The 9453-nt window shown below is 35.9% G+C and overlaps 1 protein-coding gene across 2 annotated transcripts; it reads left to right on the top strand.

Moving 5' to 3' along the window:
- The first annotated feature begins 1123 nt into the window (after positions 1 to 1123).
- On the top strand, positions 1124 to 5546 carry ERMN (ermin). 2 transcript variants are annotated; one of them, XM_058549007.1, is made up of 3 exons: positions 1124 to 1364; positions 2075 to 2107; positions 5026 to 5546. In XM_058549007.1, the coding sequence occupies exons 1-3, from the start codon at positions 1124 to 1126 to the stop codon at positions 5544 to 5546; spliced, it is 795 nt and encodes a 264-aa protein (XP_058404990.1). The 2 variants fall into 2 exon arrangements, with proteins under 2 accessions (XP_058404990.1, XP_058404989.1); XM_058549006.1 differs by having other exon boundaries at positions 2015 to 2107.
- Positions 5547 to 9453: the final 3907 nt, after the last annotated feature.

Here is a 9453-nt window from a genome sequence, read left to right as displayed (position 1 = left end):
ACGAGTTGCTCATTTCTGAGTTTCTCCCATGTATACATGTTATTAAACTTGGTATTATTTTCTCCTGCTAACCTGTCTTGTTGATTATTTGGCCAGCCATAAGAACTTTAAGGAAAAGGGCAGAGGGAGATTCTCCCTCTTCCCCCGACAGTAGCAAATGTTTTACATAATCACCTGTTTCCTCCAAGGGCCGACTGTGTTGGTGCTATAAAATTTTACCAGCATCATGCAATATCAGCAGGGAATATAGAGATTAGTTCTGATTGGGGGAAGGGAAAACTTCATGGAAGAAATTATATTAGCGTTTTAAAGGATGGGTTTGGCTTCAATAGACATAAACTAGAGAATAAGAAGCTATAGACCAAATGAATTACTCTGATATTGTAAAATTTTTGGAATTAGTGGCATGGCAGAATTTTTTGTTTGTTTTTCCTTAGGTCCTCTCTCTGGGCTCCTGAAAGCATACCATGGAATCTGCTGCCAGAACCACTTACAATGAAATTATCCTGTTTACAGGTTTTAGATAATCTGTTTTTATTCTTTAATAAATAAGAAACGATGCCATTGTCTCCTATAAAATAGCTGAGGTTTTACTTGAACAAAATCTGTTTGGAAATGTTAAGCTGGTTATATGCCTCAAGGTGGTCATTCTCTCTGGATTAAAGCTGTGGAACAATTGTGGCTCCTGTTACAAGGAAAATGACAAAGGGCCATTATGAAAAGGGACAAAAATCTCTGTTCCCAGAGGGGGACTGACAAGCTGAAAGTCCCCATCTACATGCCAACACAAAAGCCTGATTACCTCGGATTGTTTGTGTATGTAAATCAAAAGACTGCCGTTAATTCTGCAAGGGGGACTGCTAAGCAACAAAGAAAGTGGTGATTGGCTGGACTCTTGCTCATGGGCTAGTGGCAAATCTGACAAATCCCATTGCTTTTGTTCTAAGCTCTCTCTGGACCCTATAGGAAAAGAAATTTGTTATTATGTACTAAAGCAAATAATTTGTATTCTTGGAGTAGGAGTTGGAACTATAGGACTTGAAGGCAAGAGAACGTATCTTATCAAGGACCTGTTCACTCAATTTCTCCAAAGCTCTCTCCAAGTTGGACTCAACTGTACATCATGACAGACGTTCCAGTGACTTTCAGTCAGGTTGAGTGTAATGGGGATACACTACCTGAAAAAGGTCAACAACCAATCACTAAAATCAACGAAGAAGCCAATGATGTGGATGGCACCCTACCATACTGTAGGGTAGAACCCAGTCTTGAAGATTTACCCACAGAAGGAAATCAGAAGAAGAGTGAAAAATTACAAAGGAACATGCTGCGCAACTGGTCCATGGATGAGAAGATTCTAAAAGGTAAAGCATCTTTCTTTTCTTCAATTTGCTTGATTTGATTTGTAAATTCAGGATTCTTTTGAAACTTCTATGACAGGAATGAACTATGCATCCTCCCACCCCTGTTCCTGCCCAAATGTGGCCCCTACTCTACTGGGGATGCATAACATAAGGACTAAATCTCTGCCTCTGGTCAAATCCAGGCTAATTTATTTGATAACTCTGTGACCTTAGACAACTTGCCTAGTCTCCTAAAGCCTTTGTTTTCTCATCAAATGAAGGCAGAAGAATAGTACTGACATTTGTAGGGTTGTTGCAAGAATTACTAAGCTTTGGTTAAATGTTAACTATTGTTATTTATTATTATTATAGACAGCCCTATTATTATTTGAGTAAAAGAAATTCAGAATGTCAAGTTTTCCTTCTAAACATACCTGAAAGTGTCTGAATTCATGGTTCTATACCTTATAAAGATATTAAAGGAGAGGTTATCATTATGTTTATAAATTAAAGGAACCAATGAAGAAATGAGTTGGAAGAGTGAAATAAAAATTTTAGTGATTACAATTAAAAATCAAATAAATCTACCTAGATAGAGTCTAAATTGATAATTTATTTGCCCTTGAACTACTTAAATGTTAAAACATTAATCTTGTGGGTTTTTTCCCCAGAAAAACCAGAGGAGACTCTCTTTATTGTTCACAAGGCTATCACAGATCTTTCTCTCCAAGAAACAAGTGTTGATGAAATGACGTTCAGAGAAGGTAAGAGGAAGTTCCATTTTGTACACAGAAATTGTTTGACTGGATATTGGTGACAGTCTTTGCATGGGATGTTGTGTGAGTGTGGTGTTGAAAGAGCAATCCAGGCAATGCTTTCAAAAGCTCAAAGATGTTATAGGCAGATAAGGGATTCTGGACTTATCTGTGGGTTCCACCTTAGAAAGCATTCCAGAACCTTCAAGACTGAGACTGCATGATTTGGTATAACTGACTGACATGCTTTGACCTTAAGATCTAGTATCTGTCTCTTAATAAGTTAGCCCACTAAATCAACCTTTCTTTTTGATTTAGTGTCTTCAGATCTGTATCAAGCACCTTGTGAAATGTAAATGTTTCAAAAATGGGTTTATCCTAAAAGTTTACCATCGACATACATTTTAAAATAATCTTATAAATTTATTTAATCTATAGGAAAATTCTAGGCTTCTGATGTAAGCACAAAATGGTTATCTAAGTCTTGTCAAAGGAAGCTCCCAGGGTGCTGAAGTTAATTTTAATTGTGTTCTTTCAGGAAATGGGAGAATAAAAAGAACATTGATTTTTAAGTGACTATGTTATATTTCAAATAAACTCAGGAGACTAAGAGACACAAAATCTTTTAGACTTCTCTTCTAAGGAGACTCCTACATTCAAGCAATTTTCATATACGGTGCAGGATAAAAATCTGTTAATTAATCATTCATTTCCTCTCTTGCAGCCATAAACATCTTATCTCAAAATTGAAGTTAGTTTGCTAGACCTAAGCAATTTAGCTTAGTTAGGATCTTAGGGAAAATATTAAAGAGACTCTTGGTCAGAGTATTAGAACATCATATGAAATAGTAAATGCCAAGGAAGACATGGATGTGATTGAAAATATCCTGTGTTTGTCCCCTTTGCCTGGACACCGCTTAGACTATGTCTGCTGACCTCACGCACTGGTCTACTGTATAGACACTCAAGGAGGGATATAGTAAGCAACAGTCGTTGGCAAGCTCTTATATTATCAGAGATAATTTATAAGATTTAAGCCCCCATGAAATGAAGTAAACAATCTCTTTGCCCTAATCTTTCTGCTTCCAAGGTAGCAAGCTCTCAGAGTCAGGAATGTCAATCTTCCCTCTATAGCCCTTTTCAAATTAATGATCAGGAAGTCCACTGGAAACAACAGTTTTGTAGGATCTTTCATTTTGATCAAATACAGAATGAAAGCAATCTGGATTTTCAAAGTAGATGGTCTTGGGGTGAATTTTTCCCTGAATGAATCCTTTTGTGTTTGGTGGAGCACATGTTTTTCCTGTAGGATAGAGGTACACATTTTGGTCTCTTTTATTTTCACAATGGCAAACACCTATAAAGTCTCCAAAGAGAATATTCTTGGGTTGAAAAATAAGAAGATGCTAAAAATATTGAGGAAAAACTATAACTTAAATTCAAGAAGTAATTTCATGCATGACAACTCCATGCACGAGTCATGAATACGAGCAAAATGATTAGTTTCTTTGGTTCTTACAGACAAAAAGAAAACAAAACAAAGCTTAAGATTATAGCAAACATTCTAACATTTATTTATAATGCACAGAACATTGACTGGGCACCAACGACCTGATAGGAGCTGTGTACAACTAGTTAGGAGTGATAATTCACCTTCACTTCTATCTCTTTTTGAATTTTGCAATCTGATTCCTATAGCTGGAAAAACAAAAAAATGAAAAGAGAAGGAAAACTCTTTGATGGAAATGGACTTGTGAACATCTTTCAGTGAAAGTAGAAAATTGTGGAGGGGAAGGGCGAGGAGGAATGTTGCCTCTCACCTTATTTAAAGACTCTTCTGGGGTTGAAGGGATAAAGTGAACCCCAGACCTGATAAGGGACGTGATGCAGAGAATATTTCTGAGTCATGCACACTACACATTGAAGCTTCCCACAGAAGTCCTTTAGGGTTGAAAGCCCAGAGAAAAACTTCTACTCTCTGATAATTAATTCTTTTTAGCGTGCTCAATAAATATTATTGAGGATATGCTGATATGAGCTAACTGTTTGAAAGTGAAATTTGTGATGAATTAAGCCTTTTAAAAGTCACTATATGGTATTAAACAACGTGAGTTAATTTGCGTCATTAGGGGCATGTCTAAAATGATAGGCTAGTCTAATACTATGCAGATATGACCTCGATGTGATTTTTAAATCTTGGCTCTTTTGGCAGATCTTAGACTATGTTGTGTGTACTTTGCTGGGCTTGGTGTCTCAGTTAGCCCAGCACACGACTCCTGACCATCTGTGGCCCTCCGCTCTTCCCTCTGCACCTGGCTGGTGCTTTAGGACAACTCTGAGAAGCATGGTGGCAAATACTGAATGTGCTACTCTGAGCATGACCAGATGTGGGCAGTCAGTCATTGTTTTTACTATTGGGAGAAAGACCTTTTTTTCCCTGTGAGATATTTTTCTAATTTTCCTTGAGGAGTGTGTGTGTGTTTGTGTGTACGTGTGTGTGTGTGTGTGTAAGATATAGGTTGAAATATTTTATTTTATATATTCACATATCCAGTCATGACAGGCTAGACAAGATTTTAAAAGTATGTCTCAGGGAATACCAGTCTCACTGGATACAATAATCCACAACAAAAAATGTTCTATAGGTAGATGAGGTTGGGTTGCCTACTTCTCAGAGATTTAGGATATTCATTAGCATTTTATAGGCTTGGATAAATTCTGAAGAAGTTTATTTAACTGTATTTTCCAAACCAACTTGATAGTGTAGCCTGTGTTACTGTGTAATACGTATTTGTAACCCACAGAATAATATCCCATAAAACACATTGGGATATGATCGTTTAGAAAAATACTTTGGAGAATAACAGGTGGATATTTGGAACCAGCTGGGTATTTGGAATCTCAACTACCAATTGATTTTGCTACAGGGCATCAGTGGGAGAAGGTTCATCTGAGCAGCGGTAACCAGGAAATAAGCAGACCAAAGGAAAGGATTGCTGAACAACCTCTAGAAGAGAGAGAAGATGAGGATAGGAAGAACAAAACTCAGCAGGCAGCTGAAATTGAATGGCTGGGATTTCAGAAACCTTGCCAAGTTGATGTGTTTCATTCTAAACATGACGAGGAACAAGATGTTTGGGATGAAGAAATTAACAACACTGATGATGATGATTGCAATGATGACAAAGATGAAGTTCGAGTGATAGAATTTAAGAAAAAAAATGAAGAGGGTTCTCAATTACAAGAGGAAGCCGATGTAAGTGAGGACTCCCCACTGAGCAACCCCAGTTCCCAACCTGAGACACCTGATGAGCAGCCACCCTTTGGGAAGAAGAGTGATATCTCCAGAAATGCTTATTCAAGGTACAATACAATATCCTATCGGAAAATCAGGAAGGGGAACACCAAGCAAAGAATTGATGAATTCGAGTCTATGATGCATTTATAAACTAACTGGAACTGAGAAGTTCTCGTGCCCACTAAAGCAAAAGCTAATTGTATTTTTCTGAGATGCATCTTTGTATGCCTTAATTGAGTCCTCCCCTTTAAAAATGTGGAAGCTTGCTTTCTTTTCACTGTGGAATAATGTGGAAATAACCCTAGACAAAATTCAGTCTGGTAACCTCAAATCAAAAAGCTTTAGATTCATTCTTGGACATTTGCATTTTAAAACTTCACTAATATAGCATTGTATAACAAGCACTAAACAGCCAGCACCTCTGGGGAATCTGACACGGTTTGGCTTTCAAGCAACAGTGCTGGGAAATGTAGTATCAAATGAAAGAGGACGATTCGAAATGATTCCTGTATTTCTTTTGGTGTCTTTTTTCCTGTACACAGAGGGTGTTAAAAAGTCTGGTATTAAACCTCTGTTACTTTTAAACATGGTTTTATAGACTTTAGCAGTAAACTTTCCAACATACTTTGCCTTTCCCATTACCTTCAAAAAAGATTTTAAGTGTTTTTCCTTGGCATCTACGGAGTAAAAATTTAGTATAGGCCTCCTTCCTAGGTGTTACCATTCATTGAATTTTCTCACTAGAAAGGCTGAGCAGTTGTCAGTCAGGAAAACTCTGTTTAGTAAATGTTGGCTTGATGCTCTCAAGATGAATTGAATCCATTGTGAGGTTGATACAGGGAGGGGCTGGAAGATTGGTGGGCAATAGACTAAAGAGTTATATCAGATAGTTTATTTCTGTGACCAAAAATAAAATCTTGTCTAGCACAAAGTCATTAAAAGTGAAAACGACAGCTTAAGCACAATTTTTAGAAAATGCCCCTATTACCGCACTTTCTCTTATTAACACTATCTCAGAATAGTTTTCTTTCCTTAGAAACCTGAGACAACTCCAGTCATAACTGCACTAGTTACTATGAAAATGGAAATAATTATCTTATAATATTTTCAAAGTAGAGTGTGAGCACGTATTTTTAGTGAGAAACCTCTGATAAGTTGTTGGGAATATATAATGTACTGGACCTCAGCCCAAATCAAGATACTTAACATTGTGCTCACGGAGCTTCATTCAAACCAATGTGTCAAATAATGTATTGAATATTTATGAAAAGGGAGAGTCTATATTTATATTCTTAAATAGTTCCATAATTTTTCATTTCATGCTTTCATATATATCACCCTGAACTTTCTGTCACCACAGATAAAGATATTTTTTGGCCCTGCAAATAAAAAGACAATTCCTTATTGTCTGAATGTAATACAGTCTTCATTGTACTATTCAACCCTTTGTTTATTTCTTTCTCATTTTGTGAAAAACCCGGGTTTAGCCCTTCTTAGATTATTGCTTATTTATGTGTAACAAATCCCACACATTCTAAAGGCAATTTCTTTGATTCTTCCTGGTCAAATAATATATTTCCATAGTATCACATACTATTATTTAGTGTTTACGAGTCTCAATTTTGAATTCAAGATTGAAGTGTTCCTTTTATTCTTTCAGATAGTTTGCAGCCAAACCATATAAAAGTTTTGTCACTCTTAATCTATAGAACCTATAGATTTTATTCTTGACAATGCAAGTTTTCAAAATAACGTCTGGGAAATCAAGTCTTTACTGATAAATTTAGGTAGATGATTGATGCACTAGGACAATTTCCTGTTTGTTTAGATCCTCTAAATCTTCCCACCTGGATAACATATTTTCTTCTCTGGATTACTGATGACCCCTACAATTTTCTACTTAACTTCAAAGCACAGTATTGTGTTATCCACCATGGAACAGGACCATGTTGTTAACATACCATAGACAGAGCCTCTATTTTGAATTATTCCAGCAGAGATGATGAATTCCCATGGAACTTGAGCGAGGTGGGTGGCTTATGGCCATGTGACAGAGCCAAGCAACTAGCTCATATGGGGCTCCAACATATAGTAACCCTGACCTTTTTAGCTTTGTGCTCTTACCAGACGATTAACCGAACATGAAGGATTTTGTCAACAATGACTTTTTCAGGGTATGTTCAATGAGTAAATGCTTAATGCCCATGGATGAGGCGTGTAGTTGCAAAAGATCACTGAAACTATTCTTTGGCATTGGTGTCCATTGTCCTATGCTGCCATCTTATACTGAGGCCACAGAGTTAAGTGACCATAAAGTAATGTGACGGTGATGGGTGGCTGTTTGATTCTTTGTAACCTAGGAAAGACAAGGGTCTTGTTCAGATTGCATGAGCGATATTTAACACATTTGAAACTCGTATGGGACACGTCAGAACACAAACTGGTAAGGACACAAGAAAGTTTATCATTTTTGTGATTCAAGGTTCAAGGGTGAAAGAAGGACTCTGCTATCTGGTAGGAAGGAGACTTGATTTATTGTGAGAATGCTGATATTTCTTACGTGACTTTTTATTTTCCTTAATTGTTGGGCAAACAGGAATTAATAACAGCCCTATTTTTCTGTCAATATAAAATTTACCTTTCATATAATGCTACCTTTGAAGTCACAGACTATGTCAGAATCTATTGATCGATCGATTGATCAATCGATGTATATATCTATCAACAATTTAAATAAGGAGCTGCTGTGTCTGACTTGCTTTCAATAAAAGTTTATGTACTTGTTTTTGGTGTCTAGACTTTATTTTTTTTAGCTACCTTTTACAATTAAGAAAGAACCCTTGCATATGTGTAGTTATTAAGACCATCAGTAAATACTGTTTCAGAAATCAAGAGAACACCATATTTTAATTCATTTGCATTATTTATTTCAAAAAGATCTTAAAATGACTGTATATGAAATTGCAAGAAGAATTTTTGGTGGGTAGACATGTAATGTTCATGAATATTTTCTATTATTTTTACAGGAAGTGACCTATTGTTTTAGACACATCTTAACTCCAACAACTTGAAAAACATAAATCTTTGTTAGTCATCAAGGTAATACATTGAAACTATGCTGACAGTTTTATAGTAATTATTTCTGCATATTTACATGGGGTAGTACTTTTGGCACATTTTCAAAGGGAGAATGGACATTTAAGTTTTTCGAAGTGATAGGAAAATCATTTAAAATAAGTAATAATAGAGAATTATGGAAAAAGATGAAGCACCAGAGTACCATAAAAAAGAAATATGTTTGACCATATGAGAAAAGTAACGACTTCTTTTAAAGCCTGAACTTCATTGCTCTATAAAAACAAGAGGGCTATAAAAAGTAATGTCAAAAGTTACAGCAAACATTTGCCAATTTTAAAATATCAGGCAGTAATATAATAAATATGAATACCAAAATGTGTATACAGCTCATGAAGAACACAAGGTGACTAGGCCATACAATCAACATGAACACAACGACACGGGTAGTAAGGAGCAGCAGAAATCACCCAGATATGTGACAAACTACAAACTACAAAATCAAATGATGATTTCTAGTAATTAACTGCCAGCTTGGGAGAGTTTTGGAAACGAATTTGGAAAGCAATTTGAATTTTTACTTAGAAACTTAAAATTACATATTTGATTCCTTCTTTTTAACAACTTCAGTTGGTCAGAGGCAGAAAAACTGGGCACTTAAAATGTTCAAATTAACTCCAAATTCCTTTATACTCCATAGTTTTAATCTAGTTCTCCCATTAATAATGTTTTCAAGTAATTAATAACAAAATTCACTAATTTGACCTTTGCCTTCTCTTGTTTTTACGTCTACTTCTTATAACTAATATGTATAAAACTAGCAACATTTGGGTAGTTTGAAGGAGAATTAAGGCATGTGCATAATCCTAAACTGAATAACAAGCATTCTGATAATTTACAGTTTGGTTACTCCTTTAAAATTTGGAACACAATACCCAGAGCGAAAGTCCACCTGAGATACTTTTGTCCAGAAGGCAAGATG

This window comes from Diceros bicornis, chromosome 10, assembly GCF_020826845.1.
Source record: "Diceros bicornis minor isolate mBicDic1 chromosome 10, mDicBic1.mat.cur, whole genome shotgun sequence".
Taxonomy (NCBI): domain Eukaryota; kingdom Metazoa; phylum Chordata; class Mammalia; order Perissodactyla; family Rhinocerotidae; genus Diceros; species Diceros bicornis.
Note: the sequence above shows the minus strand (reverse complement) of the source record. Positions and strands in the feature narration are given on the sequence as shown.

Excerpts from the sequence above, each read along its gene's own strand:
- ERMN (XM_058549006.1), top strand. The coding sequence starts at position 1,124 with ATGACAGACGTTCCAGTGACTTTCAGTCAGGTTGAGTGTAATGGGGAT. Across the intron at positions 1,365-2,014 it reads GGATGAGAAGATTCTAAAAG|AAAAACCAGAGGAGACTCTC; the intron begins GTAAAGCATCTT and ends TTTTTTCCCCAG. Across the intron at positions 2,108-5,025 it reads TGAAATGACGTTCAGAGAAG|GGCATCAGTGGGAGAAGGTT; the intron begins GTAAGAGGAAGT and ends ATTTTGCTACAG.